The 26,246-nt window shown below is 36.7% G+C and overlaps 1 protein-coding gene across 1 annotated transcript in view; it reads right to left on the bottom strand.

Annotated features, from left to right (window-relative positions):
* The window catches only part of LOC118373476 (thrombospondin type-1 domain-containing protein 7A-like), a 213,866-nt gene that overhangs the window by 25,265 nt on the left and 162,355 nt on the right, over positions 1-26,246 (bottom strand). Inside the window, exons 22-24 of the mRNA XM_052470109.1 lie at positions 6,352-6,526; positions 4,586-4,759; positions 2,984-3,079 (exon numbers count right to left, since the gene is read on the bottom strand). Of these exons, the coding sequence (XP_052326069.1) occupies positions 2,984-3,079; positions 4,586-4,759; positions 6,352-6,526 (445 nt within the window). The remainder of the gene's footprint in view (positions 1-2,983; positions 3,080-4,585; positions 4,760-6,351; positions 6,527-26,246) is intronic.

The raw sequence follows: 26,246 nt of genomic DNA, 5'->3' as shown, positions 1-26,246 counted from the left end.
CACACACACACACACACACACACACACACACAGCGTATGCAAATCATAAGCGGAAGCCACATGGCATGAAAAGAAGCGTTTATATCAAGGAAATGCAGGGTATATGCCAAAAAAAACACTTGATATAATATGCATGAAATATGCATGCCATCTGGAGCGTATGGCTGTGGAATGCCTTGGCATAGGATCTACAGCATCATTAATATATGATGAGTGTGAATTCAGGCTATATCATGATTCATGCACACCTACCTAACAAATGTACTGTGTATTTAGCTGTCTAGATAAATGCATGTTAAAATTAAAAGTTAGATTTGATTTGTAATGTCATACTGTATGTCTACACACCAAACATCATAAGTTAGCCATAGTTTACAGAAATGTTTCATCCAATTTTTTACATTTCAGTCTTATTTTAGTTGTATCCAGAATTACACACAGTGCATTCATATTAAGATACACTACATGACCAAAAGTACGTGGACACCTGCTTGTTGTGCATCTCATTTCAAAATCATGGATATTAATATAGAATTGGTCCCCCTTTGCTGCTATAACAGCCTCCACTCTTCTAGGAAGGCTTTCCATTAACATTGCTACTGGGACTTGCTTCCATTCAGCCACAAGGGCATTACTGAGGTTGGGCACAGATGTTAGGAGATTAGGCCTGGCTCGCAGTTGGCATACCAATTCATCCCAAAGGTGGGATTGAGGTCAGGCCAGTCAAGTTCTTCCACACCGATCCCGACAAACCATTTCTGTATGGACCTCGCTTTCTGCACGAGGGCGGAGTCATGCTGAAACAGGAAAGGCCCTTCCCCAAGCTGTTGCCACAAAGATGGAAGCACAGAATCATCTATAATGTCATTGTATGCTGAAGCGTTAAGATTTCCCTTCACTGGAAATAAGGAGCCCGAACAAAGAAACAGCCCCAGACCATTATTCTTGGTCCACCACACTTTAAGGTTGGCACTATGCATTCGGGCAGGTAGCGTTCTCCTGGCATCCGCCAAACCCAGATTCGTCTGTCGGACTGCCAGTTGGTGAAACGTGATTCACCACACCAGAGAACGCGTTTCCACTGCTTCAGTGTCCAATGGCGGCAAGCTTTACACCACTCCAGCTGACTCTTGGCATTGCGCATGGTGGTCTTAGGCCTGTGTGCGGCTGCTCAGCCATAGAAACCCATTTCCAGAGGCAGACCATTTTGATGCACTACGTGCTTCAGCACTCGGCGGTCCCCATTCTGTAAGCTTGTGTGGCTTACCACCTCGCGGCTGAGACATTGTTGCTCCTGGACGTTTCCACTTCACAATAACAGCACTGACCGGGGCAGCTCTAGCAGGACAGAAATTTTGACGAACAGACTTGTTGGAAGGTGGCATCCTATGACGATGCCATGTTGAAAGTCACCGAGCTCTTCAGTTAGGCCATTCCACTGCCAATGTCTGTGGAGATTGCATGCCTGTGTGCTTGTTTTTATACACCTGTCAGGTTTGTAATTTGGCTGAAATAGCCAAATTCACTAATAGTGAATATAGTGTAGCTAGTTGAGACAACCACATAATTATCACAGTCGCAGTAAGTACATTTTTCCACAATAAACAAGTTGTCAGCAAAGTCAGTGCTATTAGTCAGTGGTTATTCATTCCTCAGATGATTCATCGCTGGTTATTCATTCCTCAGATGATTCATCGCTGGTTATTCATTCCTCAGATGATTCATCGCTGGTTATTCATTCCTCAGATGATTCATCGCTGGTTATTCATTCCTCAGATGATTCATCGCTGGTTATTCATTCCTCAGATGATTCATCGCTGGTTATTCATTCCTCAGATGATTCATCGCTGGTTATTCATTACTCAGATGATTCATCGCTGGTTATTCATTCCTCAGATGATTCATCGCTGGTTATTCATTCCTCAGATGATTCATCGCTGGTTATTCATTCCTCAGAGGATTCATTGCTGGTTATTCATTACTCAGAGGATTCATCGCTGGTTATTCATTCCTCTGAGGATTCATTGCTGGGTATTAATTCCTCAGAGGATTCATTGATGGTTATTCATTCCTCAGAGGATTCATTGCTGGTTATTCATTCCTCAGAGGATTCATTGCTGGTTATTCATTCCTCAGAGGATTCATTGCTGGTTATTCATTCCTCTGAGGATTCATTGCTGGTTATTCATTCCTCAGAGTATTCATTGCTGAATAAGACACACATACTTTATGATAAGTGACACATACACTGTAACTCTTCACCTAGAACCTCTGAGCTCTGTGCACCACCGAGGCAGAGGTAGCAGTCACAGACCTAAAGCTGACGTGTGACGGCCAGCAGATTTGAAATGCGTCATCGTTAAGGATTAAATCCTCCTCACCTCCTACACACACACACTAACACATACACACGCACACTCTGTGGCACGCCTGCATACACACAGGAATGCATACACACACACACGCGGCCTCAGCTCCACAGTGACAAGCAGTCACAAAGTGCTCAGAAAGCAATCTCTCTCTTCTACGAACAAACTAACGTCACTCGCTCCGACAGGCAGAACCAGTGTTTTAAATGACTGTATCCACCCAATCATCATCAGCCACAGAGGCACCTGACCTGGAGAGAGCCGGGCAGCTGACTGCAGCAGAACTGCATTGTACTATTCATTGGAGCTGCTGAGCTTATTCACATCGCACACATTCATGCAGTTAAAGTTATTATAATGTAGCTACTAAATTGAGAGGCAGAGATTAAAATATTTTGCTACAGTAGGATACCACTCAATACTCGTCCTTAGAGAAGGGTTTAGTGACTTCTATTCACCGGCATATGAAGTAGGCAAATATATAAAGGGATTAGTTTAATTAAAATAAGGAGTGTTAGTGGTTACATTCTGATGGAGGGTGGGGTATAAGCAGCACACTCACACTCATGCACACACGCAGAAACACACACACACGCACGCACACACACACATACCTGTGACATTTAATCCATCAGATCTCTGACACCAGACCAGTCGAGAGGAGCTCCTCCACGCTCCTGTCATCCACTTGTACTCATAACACTGGCCCTCTGTAGTGGGAGGAGAGATATGGGTCAGTACAGACTACTCATAATACTGTCCCTCTGTAGTGGGAGGAGAGATATGGGTCAGTACAGACTACTCATAATACTGTCCCTCTGTAGTGGGAGGAGAGATATGGGTCAGTACAGACTACTCATAATACTGGCCCTCTGTAGTGGGAGGAGAGATATGGGTCAGTACAGACTACTCATAATACTGGCCCTCTGTAGTAGTGGGAGTACAGACTACTCAGATATGGGTCAGTACAGACTACTCATAATACTGGCCCTCTGTAGTGGGAGGAGAGATATGGGTCAGTACAGACTACTCATAATACTGGCCCTCTGTGGGGAGGAGAGATATGGGTCAGTACAGACTACTCATAATACTGGCCCTCTGTAGTGGGAGGAGAGATATGGGTCAGTACAGACTACTCATAATACTGGCCCTCTGTAGTGGGAGGAGAGATATGGGTCAGTACAGACTACTCATAATACTGGCCCTCTGTAGTGGGAGGAGAGATATGGGTCAGTACAGACTACTCATAATACTGGCCCTCTGTAGTGGGAGGAGAGATATGGGTCAGTACAGACTACTCATAATACTGGCCCTCTGTAGTGGGAGGAGAGATATGGGTCAGTACAGACTACTCATAATACTGGCCCTCTGTAGTGGGAGGAGAGATATGGGTCAGTACAGACTACTCATAATACTGGCCCTCTGTAGTGGGAGGAGAGATATGGGTCAGTACAGACTACTCATAATACTACAGACTACTCATAATACTGGCCCTCTGTAGTGGGAGGAGAGATATGGGTCAGTACAGACTACTCATAATACTGGCCCTCTGTAGTGGGAGGAGAGATATGGGTCAGTACAGACTACTCATAATACTGGCCCTCTGTAGTGGGAGGAGAGATATGGGTCAGTACAGACTACTCATAATACTGGCCCTCTGTAGTGGGAGGAGAGATATGGGTCAGTACAGACTACTCATAATACTGGCCCTCTGTAGTGGGAGGAGAGATAGGAGTACAGACTACTCATAATACTGGCCCTCTGTAGTGGGAGGAGAGTGGGTCAGACTACTCATAATACTGGCCCTCTGTAGTGGGAGGAGAGATATGGGTCAGTACAGACTACTCATAACACTGGCCCTCTGTAGTGGGAGGAGAGATATGGGTAAGTACAGACTACTCATAATACTGGCACTCTGTAGTGGGAGGAGAGATATGGGTCAGTACAGACTACTCATAATACTGGCCCTCTGTAGTGGGAGGAGAGATATGGGTCAGTACAGACTACTCATAACACTGGCCCTCTGTAGTGGGAGGAGAGATATGGGTCAGTACAGACTACTCATAATACTGGCACTCTGTAGTGGGAGGAGAGATATGGGTCAGTACAGACTACAAATAGCTCATATAATATCATAAAGGAACAAATGCAAATTTTTGAATGTGTATATATATGTGTGTTTCTGTGTGAATGTGTGTGTGTGTGCGTAGACTGACCAGTGCAGGGCCGGGCCTCCCACTCCTGTTCTGGACACTGCAGTAGGTTCTCTGGCTCCTGGGCCAGCACGGCTCTGGATCTGACCTGCACTGAGCCGAAACCCAGGTCATCTCCACTGACACAGCTCAGCTGACATGGGCTCCACATTGTCCAGTCAGTCAGGTAGCAGTCACCTGTACAGAACCACACAGTGCACAATTTACAACACATTTACATTGTACACAGTTGAGAACTTACAGAACTATATATCACAAAATTCCTGGCCCCGGCACTACATAATTATAATGGGAAACCTGAATATTATTTAGATGTCGTCCTATGACCACACTGATTGTCACTAGGCAGAATTCTTAGACTTCTTCAGACCTAATTTGAACCTAATTCAGAGAATTCCTGGTAAAGTTAAGAATATCAACTTCTGAAAATTAAACCTCTCCTCAAATATTTCCCAACAGAGCCAGATCTCATTTTTTATTATCCTCTATTCTAACATGGATCAGGGTGTTCTCAGAAAACAGGCCATTTCCCATTAAAATAGGTCAGTCATTCATTCATGCCATTGTAGTGGCAGGGAGGAAGTGAGCACACGACTAAATATTAATTCATCATAAATCTGTCAGTTCCAAAGAGACCTAATCCGCTTTATGATTATCAGAGTACATTCCTCTGTCTGCCCTCTGTGTGTCAGGCGTCAGGCATGGTGGGGTCATGGACTGGGCTACGATCAGGCACGGGAGGCAGGGCTGTGATACGCAGAGGAGGGGAAGAGAGGTGTTGTCTGGTGGGGTTTCATGTGGTGAGAGAGTGTACACTTGGATTAAGTACCTGCCCTCTCTGTCCTGGTTGCCTGAGCTAAACCACGGGAGATTAAAGCTATGGACTTCGACTACACACGTGTCCACAAACAAATCTACAGCCCTGGACACGCACACACACACACACACACACAGCCCAAACACACCACACACAATTTTCTGCTGCATGAGCTTGTCACAACTCTACTTCTGCTACACAGGACCTGTCAAAACGGGATGTTGGATCTGTCATTCACAGGCACTGGCAAAAAAGGAAATACGTACCGGAAAAATAACGTTCACACTTGTCGTTTTCAGATGCACTTTTTTCCCTAGCAACTCTCTGAAATGTATGACGCTGAAAGGTTCTTTACTCAGAAAAGAAAGTGTTATCGCCACTTTCAAGTCATTGGAGATAAAGAAATCATGTAATCATATAATCAGATCTTAGAAACCTCACTGGACTCCCTACAATGTCAGTCAACATCACTATGAGCAGAGAATGACCCACCGTAGTAGGCATTGGAGTCCTCTCTAGCACCAGCCTCTGATTATCTAACCATCCAGTCATTAGTGCTTACTGCCAGTGTCAGAAGGATACTGCTCCTAAGAGATGTTATGAGAGAGCTGGAATAGCATATAACACAGCTAGGACCACATAAATGTGATTTAATGGCAGTAGTGAACTCAGCTCAGCCTAAAAGGCACAGCAAAATGTCTCTGTTTAGTTGGTATAGAACATGGAATGCCAAGGGGCTTCTTCGACCAGATAGAGCTACACATTGTAACTGTATTGCTGTGTTGAACTAGCTACATAGTAGATGAGATTGATGCTCAGAGGTGAATCTTTACTGATTATAGGGGCAGGCGTTTTTCCTGGCCAGATCTCATCGCCTTCTTATCTAGGGACCGGGTCCATTGTCCAGCTACTCTGGATCCCCAGTCATTGCAGGCCAAGGCAAGTTAATTACCTGGACAGGGCGAGGTGCAGGGTTCTTCCAGGGTGATCTGTTTGTCGCCGTCTACCGAGGGCTCAAGGTTTCCACACAGCTCATCATCCACCAGACTGCCCTCTCCCTGGCCAGACCCGTCCGACACAAAGCAGGACACGTTACGGAACCGCAGCCCCTCTCCGCACCTTGCACCCTGGACAATAAACATAGAGAGAAAACACAGGTTAAAATACACCTCCATAGCCATTTCAAATCAAATCAAATCTAATTTTATTTGTCACATACACATGGTTAGCAGATGTTAATGGGAGTGTAGCGAAATGCTTGTGCTTCTAGTTCCGACAATGCAGTAATAACCAACAAGTAATCTAACTAACAATTCCAAAACTACTGTCTTATACACAGTGTAAGGGGATAAAGAATATGTACATAAGGATATATGAATGAGTGATGGTACAGAGCAGCATAGGCAAGATACAGTAGATGGTATCGAGTACAGTATATACATATGAGTTGAGTATGTAAACAAAGTGGCATAGTTAAAGTGGCTAGTGATACATGTATTACATAAGGATGCATTCGATGGTATAGAGTACAGTATATACGTATGCATATGAGATGAATAATGTAGGGTAAGTAACATTATATAAGGTAGCATTGTTTAAAGTGGCTAGTGATATATTTACATAATTTCCCATCAATTCCCATTATTAAAGTGGCTGGAGTTGAGTCAGTGTCAGTGTCAGTGTGTTGGCAGCAGCCACTCAATGTTAGTGGTGGCTGTTTAACAGTCTGATGGCCTTGAGATAGAAGCTGTTTTTCAGTCTCTCGGTCCCAGCTTTGATGCACCTGTACTGACCTCGCCTTCTGGATGATAGCGGGGTGAACAGGCAGTGGCTCGGGTGGTTGATGTCCTTGATGATCTTTATGGCCTTCCTGTAACATCGGGTGGTGTAGGTGTCCTGGAGGGCAGGTAGTTTACCCCCGGTGATGCGTTGTGCAGACCTCACTACCCTCTGGAGAGCCTTACGGTTGAGGGCGGAGCAGTTGCCGTACCAGGCGGTGATACAGCCCGCCAGGATGCTCTCGATTGTGCATCTGTAGAAGTTTGTGAGTGCTTTTGGTGACAAGCCGAATTTCTTCAGCCTCTTGAGGTTGAAGAGGCGCTGCTGCGCCTTCTTCACGATGCTGTCTGTGTGAGTGGACCAATTCAGTTTGTCTGTGATGTGTATGCCGAGGAACTTAAAACTTGCTACCCTCTCCACTACTGTTCCATCGATGTGGATAGGGGGGTGTTCCCTCTGCTGTTTCCTGAAGTCCACAATCATCTCCTTAGTTTTGTTGACGTTGAGTGTGAGGTTATTTTCCTGACACCACACTCAGAGGGCCCTCACCTCCTCCCTGTAGGCCGTCTCGTTGTTGTTGGTAATCAAGCCTACCACTGTTGTGTCGTCCGCAAACTTGATGATTGAGTTGGAGGCGTGCGTGGCCACGCAGTCGTGGGTGAACAGGGAGTACAGGAGAGGGCTCAGAACGCACCCTTGTGGGGCCCCAGTGTTGAGGATCAGCGGGGAGGAGATGTTGTTGCCTACCCTCACCACCTGGGGGCGGCCCGTCAGGAAGTCCAGTACCCAGTTGCACAGGGCGGGGTCGAGACCCAGGGTCTCGAGCTTGATGACGAGCTTGGAGGGTACTATGGTGTTGAATGCCGAGCTGTAGTCGATGAACAGCATTCTCACATAGGTATTCCTATTGTCCAGATGGGTTAGGGCAGTGTGCAGTGTGGTTGAGATTGCATCGTCTGTGGACCTATTTGGGTGGTAAGCAAATTGTAGTGGGTCTAGGGTCTCAGGTAGGGTGGAGGTGATATGGTCCTTGACTAGTCTCTCAAAGCACTTCATGATGACGGAAGTGAGTCCTACGGGGCGGTAGTCGTTTAGCTCAGTTACCTTAGCTTTCTTGGGAACAGGAACAATGGTGGCCCTCTTGAAGCATGTGGGAACAGCAGACTGGTATAGGGATTGATTGAATATGTCCGTAAACACACCGGCCAGCTGGTCTGCGCATGCTCTGAGGGCGCGGCTGGGGATGCCGTCTGGGCCTGCAGCCTTGCGAGGGTTAACACGTTTAAATGTCTTACTCACCTCGGCTGCAGTGAAGGAGAGTCTGCATGTTTTCATTGCAGGCCGTGTCAGTGGCACTGTATTGTCCTCAAAGTGGGCAAAAAAGTTATTTAGTCTGCCTGGGAGCAAGACATCCTGGTCCGTGACTGGGCTGGATTTCTTCTTGTGTGTCACAGATTGCCATTTTGCGTATTGACTCGTTTTGTGCCACAATACTGTGTTAGCCCTCTGAGCTAAAGGCATTAGCTTGGGGAGCTAACACAAGTCTTCACATCTCAGGCAAGGTTACCCATGACGTGAGCTCGGTTCACTGAACCATCTCCCTTACATCCATACATTCACACAGAGCTGGTCTGCTGTGTAGACAACATCCAACTCTCTCAAGAACATGACATTGATTTTTTTCTTTTTTTTTTTACCTTTATTTAGCTAGGCAAGTCAGTTATTATTCTTTTACTGTATTATTGACTGTATGTTTGTTTTACTCCATGTGTAACTCTGTGTTGTTGTATGTGTCGAACCGCTTTGCTTTATCTTGGCCAGGTCGCAGTTGTAAATGAGAACTTGTTCTCAACTTGCCTACCTGGTTAATTAAAGGTGAAATTAAAAAAATGTAAAATGTTTTTTTTTTTAAATTAACAACAAATTCTTATTTACACTGACAGCCTACTCCGGCCAAACCCGGACGATGCCGGGCCAATTGTGCGCTGCACCATGGGACTCCCAATCACAGCCAGATGTGATGCAGCCTGGATTCAAACCAGGTACTGCAGTGACGCCTCTTGCACTGAGATGCAGTGTCTTAGACCTCTGCACCACTCGGGAGCCCCCATGATTTGGTTTGTCAGAAATAACCGCTATTCTAGGATTGTGCTGTAGGCTGCTGATGAGCTACTGTCTGCTGTCAGGAACTCCAGCAGGAGGTGAAAACAGCCCAGAACAAAGGAGTGTCAACATTCCCTTACTCTGCAGTAGAATACAGTGCCCTGTCTGTCAAAAATATAGATGCTTCTGGCAAAAAGAAAAAAGAGAGAGAGAGGGAGAGAGAGAGAAAAAAAGTAATAGAGAGAGATAGAGAGAGAAAGAAAGAAAGAAAGAAAGAAAGAAAGAAAGAAAGAAAGAAAGAAAGAAAGAAAGAAAGAAAGAAAGAGAGAAAGAAAGAGAGAAAGAAAGAGAGAGCGACAGAGAAAGAAAGGGAGGGACAGAGAGACTAAGAGACCACCATGGCCTTGTCATAGACTTCCTGTTTTTAATCAAGCCTCCTATTGGGCTGAATGCCTCAAACGGATGACAAGAAGAGAGTATATTATTGTTATATTATTGTTATATTGGGTATATTGGGTATGGGGTGAACATATTATTGTTATATTGGGTATGGGGTGAACATATTATTGTTATATTGGGTATGGGGTGAACATATTATTGTTATATTGGGTATGGGGTGAACATATTATTGTTATATTGGGGTGAACATATTATTGTTATATTGGGTATGGGGTGAACATATTATTGTTATATTGGGGTGAACATATTATTGTTATATTGGGTATGGGGTGAACATATTATTGTTATATTGGGGTGAACATATTATTGTTATATTGGGTATGGGGTGAACATATTATTGTTATATTGGGGTGAACATATTATTGTTATATTGGGTATGGGGTGAACATATTATTGTTATATTGGGGTGAACATATTATTGTTATATTGGGGTGAACATATTATTGTTATATTGGGTATGGGGTGAACATATTATTGTTATATTGGGTATGGGGTGAACATATTATTGTTATATTGGGTATGGGGTGAACATATTATTGTTATATTGGGTATGGGGTGAACATATTATTGTTATATTGGGTATGGGGTGAACATATTATTGTTATATTGGGGTGAACATATTATTGTTATATTGGGTATGGGGTGAACATATTATTGTTATATTGGGTATGGGTGAACATATTATTGTTATATTGGGGTGAACATATTATTGTTATATTGGGTATGGGGTGAACATATTATTGTTATATTGGGTATGGGGTGAATATTATTATTGTTATATTGGGTATGGGGTGAACATATTATTGTTATATTGGGTATGGGGTGAACATATTATTGTTATATTGGGTATGGGGTGAACATATTATTGTTATATTGGGGTGAACATATTATTGTTATATTGGGTATGGGGTGAACATATTATTGTTATATTGGGTATGGGGTGAACATATTATTGTTATATTGGGTATGGGGTGAACATATTATTGTTATATTGGGTATGGGGTGAACATATTATTGTTATATTGGGTATGAGGTGAACATATTATTGTTATATTGGGTATGAGGTGAACATATTATTGTTATATTGGGTATGGGGTGAACATATTATTGTTATATTGGGGTGAACATATTATTGTTATATTGGGTATGGGGTGAACATATTATTGTTATATTGGGTATGAGGTGAACATATTATTGTTATATTGGGTATGGGGTGAACATATTATTGTTATATTGGGTATGGGGTGAACATATTATTGTTATATTGGGTATGGGGTGAACATATTATTGTTATATTGGGTATGGGGTGAACATATTATTGTTATATTGGGTATGGGGTGAACATATTATTGTTATATTGGGTATGAGGTGAACATATTATTGTTATATTGGGTATGGGGTGAACATATTATTGTTATATTGGGTATGGGGTGAACATATTATTGTTATATTGGGTATGGGGTGAACATATTATTGTTATATTGGGTATGAGGTGAACATATTATTGTTATATTGGGTATGAGGTGAACATATTATTGTTATATTGGGTATGGGGTGAACATATTATTGTTATATTGGGGTGAACATATTATTGTTATATTGGGTGAACATATTATTGTTATATTGGGTATGGGGTGAACATATTATTGTTATATTGGGTATGGGGTGAACATATTATTGTTATATTGGGTATGGGGTGAACATATTATTGTTATATTGGGTATGAGGTGAACATATTATTGTTATATATTATTGTTATATTGGGTATGGGGTGAACATATTATTGTTATATTGGGTATGGGGTGAACATATTATTGTTATATTGGGTATGGGGTGAACATATTATTGTTATATTGGGTATGGGGTGAACATATTATTGTTATATTGGGTATGGGGTGAACATATTATTGTTATATTGGGTATGGGGTGAACATATTATTGTTATATTGGGTATGGGGTGAACATATTATTGTTATATTGGGTATGGGGTGAACATATTATTGTTATATTGGGTATGGGGTGAACATATTATTGTTATATTGGGTATGGGGTGAACATATTATTGTTATATTGGGTATGGGGTGAACATATTATTGTTATATTGGGTATGGGGTGAACATATTATTGTTATATTGGGTATGGGGTGAACATATTATTGTTATATTGGGTATGGGGTGAACATATTATTTTATATTGGGTATGGGGTGAACATATTATTATTTTATATTGGGTATGGGGTGAACATATTATTGTTATATTGGGTATGGGGTGAACATATTATTGTTATATTGGGTATGGGGTGAACATATTATTGTTATATTGGGTATGGGGTGAACATATTATTGTTATATTGGGTATGGGGTGAACATATTATTGTTATATTGGGTATGGGGTGAAACATATTATTGTTATATTGAACATATTATTGTTATATTGGGTATGGGGTGAACATATTATTTTTATATTGGGTATGGGGTGAACATATTATTGTTATATTGGGTATGGGGTGAACATATTATTGTTATATTGGGTATGGGGTGAACATATTATTGTTATATTGGGTATGGGGTGAACATATTATTGTTATATTGGGTATGGGGTGAACATATTATTGTTATATTGGGTATGGGGTGAACATTATATTATTGTTATATTATTGTTATATTGGGTATGGGGTGAACATATTATTGTTATATTGGGTATGGGGTGAACATATTATTGTTATATTGGGTATGGGGTGAACATATTATTGTTATATTGGGTATGGGGTGAACATATTATTGTTATATTGGGTATGGGGTGAACATATTATTGTTATATTGGGTATGAGGTGAACATATTATTGTTATATTGGGTATGGGGTGAACATATTATTGTTATATTGGGTATGGGGTGAACATATTATTGTTATATTGGGTATGGGGTGAACATATTATTGTTATATTGGGTATGAGGTGAACATATTATTGTTATATTGGGTATGGGGTGAACATATTATTGTTATATTGGGTATGGGGTGAAATATTATTGTTATATTGGGTATGGGGTGAACATATTATTGTTATATTGGGTATGGGGTGAACATATTATTGTTATATTGGGTATGGGGTGAACATATTATTGTTATATTGGGTATGGGGTGAACATATTATTGTTATATTGGGTATGGGGTGAACATATTATTGTTATATTGGGGTGAACATATTATTGTTATATTGGGTATGGGGTGAACATATTATTGTTATATTGGGTATGGGGTGAACATATTATTGTTATATTGGGTATGGGGTGAACATATTATTGTTATATTGGGTATGGGGTGAACATATTATTGTTATATTGGGTATGGGGTGAACATATTATTGTTATATTGGGTATGGGGTGAACATATTATTGTTATATTATTGAACATATTATATTGGGTATGGGGTGAACATATTATTGTTATATTGGGTATGGGGTGAACATATTATTGTTATATTGGGTATGGGGTGAACATATTATTGTTATATTGGGTATGGGGTGAACATATTATTGTTATATTGGGTATGGGGTGAACATATTATTGTTATATTGGGTATGGGGTGAACATATTATTGTTATATTGGGTATGGGGTGAACATATTATTGTTATATTGGGTATGGGGTGAACATATTATTGTTATATTGGGTATGGGGTGAACATATTATTGTTATATTGGGTATGGGGTGAACATATTATTGTTATATTGGGTATGGGGTGAACATATTATTGTTATATTGGGTATGGGGTGAACATATTATTGTTATATTGGGTATGGGGTGAACATATTATTGTTATATTGGGTATGGGGTGAACATATTATTGTTATATTGGGTATGGGGTGAACATATTATTGTTATATTGGGTATGGGGTGAACATATTATTGTTATATTGGGTATGGGGTGAACATATTATTGTTATATTGGGTATGGGGTGAACATATTATTGTTATATTGGGTATGAGGTGAACATATTATTGTTATATTGGGTATGGGGTGAACATATTATTGTTATATATTGGGTATGGGGTGAACATATTATTGTTATATTGGGTATGGGGTGAACATATTATTGTTATATTGGGTATGGGGTGAACATATTATTGTTATATTGGGTATGGGGTGAACATATTATTGTTATATTGGGTATGGGGTGAACATATTATTGTTATATTGGGTATGGGGTGAACATATTATTGTTATATTGGGTATGGGGTGAACATATTATTGTTATATTGGGTATGGGGTGAACATATTATTGTTATATTGGGTATGGGGTGAACATATTATTGTTATATTGGGTATGAGGTGAACATATTATTGTTATATTGGGTATGGGGTGAACATATTATTGTTATATTGGGTATGGGGTGAACATATTATTGTTATATTGGGTATGGGGTGAACATATTATTGTTATATTGGGTATGGGGTGAACATATTATTGTTATATTGGGTATGGGGTGAACATATTATTGTTATATTGGGTATGGGGTGAACATATTATTGTTATATTGGGTATGGGGTGAACATATTATTGTTATATTGGGTATGGGGTGAACATATTATTGTTATATTGGGTATGGGGTGAACATATTATTGTTATATTGGGTATGGGGTGAACATATTATTGTTATATTGGGTATGGGGTGAACATATTATTGTTATATTGGGTATGGGGTGAACATATTATTGTTATTATTGGGTATGGGGTGAACATATTATTGTTATATTGGGTATGGGGTGAACATATTATTGTTATATTGGGTATGGGGTGAACATATTATTGTTATATTGGTGAACATATTATTGTTATATTGGGTATGAACATATTATTGTTATATTGGGTATGGGGTGAACATATTATTGTTATATTGGGTATGGGGTGAACATATTATTGTTATATTGGGTATGGGGTGAACATATTATTGTTATATTGGGTATGGGGTGAACATATTATTGTTATATTGGGTATGGGGTGAACATATTATTGTTATATTGGGTATGGGGTGAACATATTATTGTTATATTGGGTATGGGGTGAACATATTATTGTTTATTGTTATATTGGGTATGGGGTGAACATATTATTGTTATATTGGGTATGGGGTGAACATATTATTGTTATATTGGGTATGGGGTGAACATATTATTGTTATATTGGGTATGGGGTGAACATATTATTGTTATATTGGGTATGGGGTGAACATATTATTGTTATATTGGGTATGGGGTGAACATATTATTGTTATATTGGGTATGGGGTGAACATATTATTGTTATATTGGGTATGGGGTGAACATATTATTGTTATATTGGGTATGGGGTGAACATATTATTGTTATATTGGGTATGGGGTGAACATATTATTGTTATATTGGGTATGGGGTGAACATATTATTGTTATATTGGGTATGGGGTGAACATATTATTGTTATATTGGGTATGGGGTGAACATATTATTGTTATATTGGGTATGGGGTGAACATATTATTGTTATATTGGGTATGGGGTGAACATATTATTGTTATATTGGGTATGGGGTGAACATATTATTGTTATATTGGGTATGGGGTGAACATATTATTGTTATATTGGGTATGGGGTGAACATATTATTGTTATATTGGGTATGGGGTGAACATATTATTGTTATATTGGGTATGGGGTGAACATATTATTGTTATATTGGGTATGGGGTGAACATATTATTGTTATATTGGGTATGGGGTGAACATATTATTGTTATATTGGGTATGGGGTGAACATATTATTGTTATATTGGTAACATATTATTGTTATATTGGGGTGAACATATTATTGTTATATTGGGTATGGGGTGAACATATTATTGTTATATTGGGGTGAACATATTATTGTTATATTGGGTATGGGGTGAACATATTATTGTTATATTGGGTATGGGGTGAACATATTATTGTTATATTGGGTATGGGGTGAACATATTATTGTTATATTGGGTATGGGGTGAACATATTATTGTTATATTGGGTATGGGGTGAACATATTATTGTTATATTGGGTATGGGGTGAACATATTATTGTTATATTGGGTATGGGGTGAACATATTATTGTTATATTGGGTTATGAACATATTTGGTTATATTGGGGTGAACATATTATTGTTATATTGGGTATGGGGTGAACATATTATTGTTATATTGGGTATGGGGTGAACATATTATTGTTATATTGGGTATGGGGTGAACATATTATTGTTATATTGGGTATGGGGTGAACATATTATTGTTATATTGGGTATGGGGTGAACATATTATTGTTATATTGGGTATGGGGTGAACATATTATTGTTATATTGGGTATGGGGTGAACATATTATTGTTATATTGGGTATGGGGTGAACATATTATTGTTATATTGGGTATGGGGTGAACATATTATTGTTATATTGGGTATGGGGTGAACATATTATTGTTATATTGGGTATGGGGTGAACATATTATTGTTATATTGGGTATGGGGTGAACATATTATTGTTATATTGGGTTATATTGGGTATGGGGTGAACATATTATTGTTATATTGGGTATGGGGTGAACATATTATTGTTATATTGGGTATGGGGTGAACATATTATTGTTATATTGGGGGTGAACATATTATTGTTATATTGGGTATGGGGTGAACATATTATTGTTATATTGGGTATGGGGTGAACATATTATTGTTATATTGGGTATGGGGTGAACATATTATTGTTATATTGGGTATGGGGTGAACATATTATTGTTATATTGGGTATGGGGTGAACATATTATTGTTATATTGGGTATGGGGTGAACATATTATTGTTATATTTGGGGGTATGGGGTGAACATATTATTGTTATATTGGGTATGGGGTGAACATATTATTGTTATATTGGGTATGGGGTGAACATATTATTGTTATATTGTGGTTATATTGGGTATGGGGTGAACATATTATTGTTATATTGGGTATGGGGTGAACATATTATTGTTATATTGGGTATGGGGTGAACATATTATTGTTATATTGGGTATGGGGTGAACATATTGTTATATTGGGTATGGGGTGAACATATTATTGTTATATTGGGTATGGGGTGAACATATTATTGTTATATTGGGTATGGGGTGAACATATTATTGTTATATTGGGTATGGGGTGAACATATTATTGTTATATTGGGTATGGGGTGAACATATTATTGTTATATTTATGGGGTGAACATATTATTGTTATATTGGGTGAACATATTATTGTTATATTGGGTATGGGGTGAACATATTATTGTTATATTGGGTATGGGGTGAACATATTATTGTTATATTGGGTATGGGGTGAACATATTATTGTTATATTGGGTATGGGGTGAACATATTATTGTTATATTGGGTATGGGGTGAACATATTATTGTTATATTGGGGGGTGAACATATTATTGTTATATTGGGTATGGGGTGAACATATTATTGTTATATTGGGTATGGGGTGAACATATTATTGTTATATTGGGTATGGGGTGAACATATTATTGTTATATTGGGTATGGGGGTTATATTGGGGTGAACATATTATTGTTATATGGGTATTGTTATATTGTTATATTGGGGTGAACATATTATTGTTATATTGGGTATGGGGTGAACATATTATTGTTATATTGGGTATGGGGTGAACATATTATTGTTATATTGGGTATGGGGTGAACATATTATTGTTATATTGGGTATGGGGTGAACATATTATTGTTATATTGGGTATGGGGTGAACATATTATTGTTATATTGGGTATGGGGTGAACATATTATTGTTATATTGGGTATGGGGTGAACATATTATTGTTATATTGGGTATGGGGTGAACATATTATTGTTATATTGGGTATGGGGTGAACATATTATTGTTATATTGGGTATGGGGTGAACATATTATTGTTATATTGGGTATGGGGTGAACATATTATTGTTATATTGGGTATGGGTGAACATATTATTGTTATATTGGGTATGGGGTGAACATATTATTGTTATATTGGGGTGAACATATTATTGTATTGGGGTGAACATATTATTGTTATATTGGGTATGGGGTGAACATATTATTGTTATATTGGGTATGGGGTGAACATATTATTGTTATATTGGGTATGGGGTGAACATATTATTGTTATATTGGGTATGGGGTGAACATATTATTGTTATATTGGGTATGGGGTGAACATATTATTGTTATATTGGGTATGGGGGTGAACATATTATTGTTATATTGGGTATGAGGTGAACATATTATTGTTATATTGGGTATGGGGTGAACATATTATTGTTATATTGGGTATGGGGTGAACATATTATTGTTATATTGGGTATGGGGTGAACATATTATTGTTATATTGGGTATGGGGTGAACATATTATTGTTATATTGGGTATGGGGTGAACATATTATTGTTATATTGGGTATGGGGTGAACATATTATTGTTATATTGGGTATGGGGTGAACATATTATTGTTATATTGGGGTGAACATATTATTGTTATATTGGGGTGAACATATTATTGTTATATTGGGTATGGGGTGAACATATTATTGTTATATTGGGTATGGGGTGAACATATTATTGTTATATTGGGTATGGGGTGAACATATTATTGTTATATTGGGTATGGGGTGAACATATTATTGTTATATTGGGTATGGGTGAACATATTATTGTTATATGGGTATGGGAACATATTATTGTTATATTGGGGTGAACATATTATTGTTATATTGGGTATGGGGTGAACATATTATTGTTATATTGGGTATGGGGTGAACATATTATTGTTATATTGGGTATGGGGTGAACATATTATTGTTATATTGGGTATGGGGTGAACATATTATTGTTATATTGGGTATGGGGTGAACATATTATTGTTATATTGGGTATGGGGTGAACATATTATTGTTATATTGGGTATGGGGTGAACATATTATTGTTATATTGGGTATGGGGTGAACATATTATTGTTATATTGGGTATGGGGTGAACATATTATTGTTATATTGGGTATGAGGTGAACATATTATTGTTATATATTGGGGTGAACATATTATTGTTATATTGGGTATGGGGTGAACATATTATTGTTATATTGGGTATGGGGTGAACATATTATTGTTATATTGGGTATGGGGTGAACATATTATTGTTATATTGGGTATGGGGTGAACATATTATTGTTATATTGGGTATGGGGTGAACATATTATTGTTATATTGGGTATGGGGTGAACATATTATTGTTATATTGGGTATGGGGTGAACATATTATTGTTATATTGGGGTGAACATATTATTGTTATATTGGGTATGGGGTGAACATATTATTGTTATATTGGGTATGGGGTGAACATATTATTGTTATATTGGGTATGGGGTGAACATATTATTGTTATATTGGGTATGGGGTGAACATATTATTGTTATATTGGGGTGAACATATTATTGTTATATTGGGTATGGGGTGAACATATTATTGTTATATTGGGTATGGGGTGAACATATTATTGTTATATTGGGTGAACATGAACATATTATTGTTATATTGGGTATGGGGTGAACATATTATTGTTATATTGGGTATGGGGTGAACATATTATTGTTATATTGGGTATGGGGTGAACATATTATTGTTATATTGGGTATGGGGTGAACATATTATTGTTATATTGGGTATGGGGTGAACATATTATTGTTATATTGGGTATGGGGTGAACATATTATTGTTATATTGGGTATGGGGTGAACATATTATTGTTATATTGGGTATGGGGTGAACATATTATTGTTATATTGGGTATGAGGTGAACATATTATTGTTATATTGGGTATGGGGAACATATTATTGTTATATTGGGTATGGGGTGAACATATTATTGTTATATTGGGTATGGGGTGAACATATTATTGTTATATTGGGTATGGGGTGAACATATTATTGTTATATTGGGTATGGGGTGAACATATTATTGTTATATTGGGTATGGGGTGAACATATTATTGTTATATTGGGTATGGGGTGAACATATTATTGTTATATTGGGTATGGGGTGAACATATTATTGTTATATTGGGTATGGGGTGAACATATTATTGTTATATTGGGTATGGGGTGAACATATTATTGTTATATTGGGTATGGGGTGAACATATTATTGTTATATTGGGGTGAACATATTATTGTTATATTGGGTATGGGGTGAACATATTATTGTTATATTGGGGTGAACATATTATTTTATATTGGGTATGGGGTGAACATATTATTGTTATATTGGGTATGGGGTGAACATATTATTGTTATATTGGGTATGGGGTGAACATATTATTGTTATATTGGGTATGGGGTGAACATATTATTGTTATATTGGGTATGGGGTGAACATATTATTGTTATATTGGGTATGGGGTGAACATATTATTGTTATATTGGGTATGGGGTGAACATATTATTGTTATATTGGGTATGGGGTGAACATATTATTGTTATATTGGGTATGGGGTGAACATATTATTGTTATATTGGGTATGGGGTGAACATATTATTGTTATATTGGGTATGGGGTGAACATATTATTTTATATTGGGTATGGGGTGAACATATTATTGTTATATTGGGTATGGGGTGAACATATTATTGTTATATTGGGTATGGGGTGAACATATTATTGTTATATTGGGTATGGGGTGAACATATTATTGTTATATTGGGTATGGGGTGAACATATTATTGTTATATTGGGTATGGGGTGAACATATTATTGTTATATTGGGTATGGGGTGAACATATTATTGTTATATTGGGTATGGGGTGAACATATTATTGTTATATTGGGTATGGGGTGAACATATTATTGTTATATTATTATTGAACATATTATTGTTATATTGGGTATGGGGTGAACATATTATTGTTATATTGGGGTGAACATATTATTGTTATATTGGGTATGGGGTGAACATATTATTGTTATATTGGGTATGGGGGTGAACATATTATTGTTATATTGGGTATGGGGTGAACATATTATTGTTATATTGGGTATGGGGTGAACATATTATTTTATATTGGGTATGGGGTGAACATATTATTGTTATATTGGGTATGGGGTGAACATATTATTGTTATATTGGGGGAACATATTATTGTTATATTGGGTATGGGTGAACATATTATTGTTATATTGGGTATGGGGTGAACATATTATTGTTATGTTGGGTATGAGGTGAACATATTATTGTTATATTGGGTATGGGGTGAACATATTATTGTTATATTGGGTATGGGGTGAACATATTATTGTTATATTGGGTATGGGGTGAACATATTATTGTTATATTGGGGAACATATTATTGTTATATGGGGTGAACATATTATTGTTATATTGGGTATGGGTGAACATATTATTGTTATGAACATATTATTGTTATATTGGGTATGGGGTGAACATATTATTGTTATATTGGGTATGGGGTGAACATATTATTGTTATATTGGGTATGGGGTGAACATATTATTGTTATATTGGGTATGGGGTGAACATATTATTGTTATATTGGGTATGGGGTGAACATATTATTGTTATATTGGGTATGGGGTGAACATATTATTGTTATATTGGGTATGGGGTGAACATATTATTGTTATATTGGGTATGGGGTGAACATATTATTGTTATATTTGGGGGAACATATTATTGTTATATTGGGGGGTGAACATATTATTGTTATATTGGGTATGGGGTGAACATATTATTGTTATATTGGGTATGGGGTGAACATATTATTGTTATATTGGGTATGGGGTGAACATATTATTGTTATATTGGGTATGGGGTGAACATATTATTGTTATATTGGGTATGAGGTGAACATATTATTTTATATTGGGTATGGGGTGAACATATTATTGTTATATTGGGTATGGGGTGAACATATTATTGTTATATTGGGTATGGGGTGAACATATTATTGTTATATTGGGTATGGGGTGAACATATTATTGTTATATTGGGTATGGGGTGAACATATTATTGTTATATTGGGTATGGGGTGAACATATTATTGTTATATTGGGTATGGGGTGAACATATTATTGTTATATTGGGTATGGGGTGAACATATTATTGTTATATTGGGTATGGGGTGAACATATTATTGTTATATTGGGTATGGGGTGAACATATTATTGTTATATTGGGTATGGGGTGAACATATTATTGTTATATTGGGTATGGGGTGAACATATTATTGTTATATTGGGTATGGGGTGAACATATATTGTTATATTGTGGGGTAAAGAACATATTATTGGGTATGGGGTGAACATATTATTGTTATATTGGGTATGGGGTGAACATATTATTGTTATATTGGGTATGGGGTGAACATATTATTGTTATATTGGGTATGGGGTGAACATATTATTGTTATATTGGGTATGGGGTGAACATATTATTGTTATATTGGGTATGGGGTGAACATATTATTGTTATATTGGGTATGAGGTGAACATATTATTGTTATATTGGGTATGGGGTGAACATATTATTGTTATATTGGGTATGGGGTGAACATATTATTGTTATATTGGGTATGGGGTGAACATATTATTGTTATATATGGGTGAACATATTATTGTTATATTGGGTTATATTGGGGTGAACATATTATTGTTATATTGGGGTGAACATATTATTGTTATATTGGGTATGGGGTGAACATATTATTGTTATATTGGGTATGGGGTGAACATATTATTGTTATATTGGGTATGGGGTGAACATATTATTGTTATATTGGGTATGGGGTGAACATATTATTGTTATATTGGGTATGGGGTGAACATATTATTGTTATATTGGGTATGGGGTGAACATATTATTGTTATATTGGGTATGGGGTGAACATATTATTGTTATATTGGGTATGGGGTGAACATATTATTGTTATATTGGGTATGGGGTGAACATATTATTGTTATATTGGGTATGGGGTGAACATATTATTGTTATATTGGGTATGGGGTGAACATATTATTGTTATATTGGGTATGGGGTGAACATATTATTGTTATATTGGGTATGGGGTGAACATATTATTGTTATATTGGGTATGGGGTGAACATATTATTGTTATATTGGGTTGAACATATTATTGGGTATGGGGTGAACATATTATTGTTATATTGGGTATGGGGTGAACATATTATTGTTATATTGGGTATGGGGTGAACATATTATTGTTATATTGGGTATGGGGTGAACATATTATTGTTATATTGGGTATGGGGTGAACATATTATTGTTATATTGGGTATGGGGTGAACATATTATTGTTATATTGGGTATGGGGTGAACATATTATTGTTATATTGGGTATGGGGTGAACATATTATTGTTATATTGGGTATGGGGTGAACATATTATTGTTATATTGGGTATGGGGTGAACATATTATTGTTATATTGGGTATGGGGTGAACATATTATTGTTATATTGGGTATGGGGTGAACATATTATTGTTATATTGGGTATGGGGTGAACATATTATTGTTATATTGGGTATGGGGTGAACATATTATTGTTATATTGGGTATGGGGTGAACATATTATTGTTATATTGGGTATGGGGTGAACATATTATTGTTATATTGGGTATGGGGTGAACATATTATTGTTATATTGGGTATGGGGTGAACATATTATTGTTATATTGGGTATGGGGTGAACATATTATTGTTATATTGGGTATGGGGTGAACATATTATTGTTATATTGGGTATGGGGTGAACATATTATTGTTATATTGGGTATGGGGTGAACATATTATTGTTATATTGGGTATGGGGTGAACATATTATTGGGGTGAACATATTATTGTTATATTGGGTATGAGGTGAACATATTATTGTTATATTGGGTATGGGGTGAACATATTATTGTTATATTGGGTATGGGGTGAACATATTATTGTTATATTGGGTATGGGGTGAACATATTATTGTTATATTGGGTATGGGGTGAACATATTATTGTTATATTGGGTATGTGAACATATTATTGTTATATTGGGTGAACATATTATTGTTATATTGGGTATGGGGTGAACATATTATTGTTATATTGGGTATGGGGTGAACATATTATTGTTATATTGGGTATGGGGTGAACATATTATTGTTATATTGGGTATGGGGTGAACATATTATTGTTATATTGGGTATGGGGTGAACATATTATTGTTATATTGAACATATTTATTGTTATATTGGGTATGGGGTGAACATATTATTGTTATATTGGGTATGGGGTGAACATATTATTGTTATATTGGGTATGGGGTGAACATATTATTGTTATATTGTTATATTGGGTATGGGGTGAACATATTATTGTTATATTGGGTATGGGGTGAACATATTATTGTTATATTGGGTATGGGGTGAACATATTATTGTTATATTGGGTATGGTGAACATATTATTGTTATATTGGGTATGAGGTGAACATATTATTGTTATATTGGGTATGGGGTGAACATATTATTGTTATATTGGGGGGTGAACATATTATTGTTATATTGGGTATGGGGTGAACATATTATTGTTATATTGGGTATGGGGTGAACATATTATTGTTATATTGGGTATGGGGTGAACATATTATTGTTATATTGGGTATGGGGTGAACATATTATTGTTATATTGGGTATGGGGTGAACATATTATTGTTATATTGGAACATATTATTGTTATATTGGGGTGAACATATTATTGTTATATTGGGTATGGGGTGAACATATTATTGTTATATTGGGAACATATTATTGTTATATTGGGTATGGGGTGAACATATTATTGTTATATTGGGTATGGGGTGAACATATTATTGTTATATTGGGTATGGGGTGAACATATTATTGTTATATTGGGTATGGGGTGAACATATTATTGTTATATTGGGTATGGGGTGAACATATTATTGTTATATTGGGTATGGGGTGAACATATTATTGTTATATTGGGTATGGGGTGAACATATTATTGTTATATTGGGAACATATTATTGTTATATTGGGTATGAACATATTATTGTTATATTGGGTATGGGGTGAACATATTATTGTTATATTGGGTATGGGGTGAACATATTATTGTTATATTGGGTATGGGGTGAACATATTATTGTTATATTGGGTATGGGGTGAACATATTATTGTTATATTGGGTATGGGGTGAACATATTATTGTTATATTGGGTATGGGGTGAACATATTATTGTTATATTGGGTATGGGGTGAACATATTATTGTTATATTGGGTATGGGGTGAACATATTATTGTTATATTGGGTATGGGGTGAACATATTATTGTTATATTGGGTATGGGGTGAACATATTATTGTTATATTGGGTATGGGGTGAACATATTATTGTTATATTGGGTATGAGGTGAACATATTATTGTTATATTGGGTATGGGGTGAACATATTATTGTTATATTGGGTATGGGGTGAACATATTATTGTTATATTGGGTATGGGGTGAACATATTATTGTTATATTGGGTATGGGGTGAACATATTATTGTTATATTGGGTATGAGGTGAACATATTATTGTTATATTGGGTATGGGGTGAACATATTATTATTGTTATATTGGGTATGGGGTGAACATATTATTGTTATATTGGGTATGGGGTGAACATATTATTGTTATATTGGGTATGGGGTGAACATATTATTGTTATATTGGGTATGGGGTGAACATATTATTGTTATATTGGGTATGGGGTGAACATATTATTGTTATATTGGGAACATATTATTGTTATATGGGGTGAACATATTATTGTTATATTGGGTATGGGGTGAACATATTATTGTTATATTGGGTATGGGGTGAACATATTATTGTTATATTGGGTATGGGGTGAACATATTATTGTTATATTGGGGTGAACATATTATTGTTATATTGGGTATGGGGTGAACATATTATTGTTATATTGGGGTGAACATATTATTGTTATATTGGGTATGGGGTGAACATATTATTGTTATATTGGGTATGAGGTGAACATATTATTGTTATATTGGGTATGGGGTGAACATATTATTGTTATATTGGGTATGGGGTGAACATATTATTGTTATATTGGGTATGGGGTGAACATATTATTGTTATATTGGGGTGAACATATTATTGTTATATTGGGTATGGGGTGAACATATTATTGTTATATTGGGTATGGGGTGAACATATTATTGTTATATTGGGTATGGGGTGAACATATTATTGTTATATTGGGTATGGGGTGAACATATTATTGTTATATTGGGTATGGGGTGAACATATTATTGTTATATTGGGGTGTGAACATATTATTGGGTATGGGGTGAACATATTATTGTTATATTGGGGTGA

The sequence above is a fragment of the Oncorhynchus keta genome, chromosome 19, assembly GCF_023373465.1.
Source record: "Oncorhynchus keta strain PuntledgeMale-10-30-2019 chromosome 19, Oket_V2, whole genome shotgun sequence".
Taxonomy (NCBI): Eukaryota; Metazoa; Chordata; class Actinopteri; order Salmoniformes; family Salmonidae; genus Oncorhynchus; species Oncorhynchus keta.
This window is presented reverse-complemented; position numbering and strand designations above follow the sequence as displayed.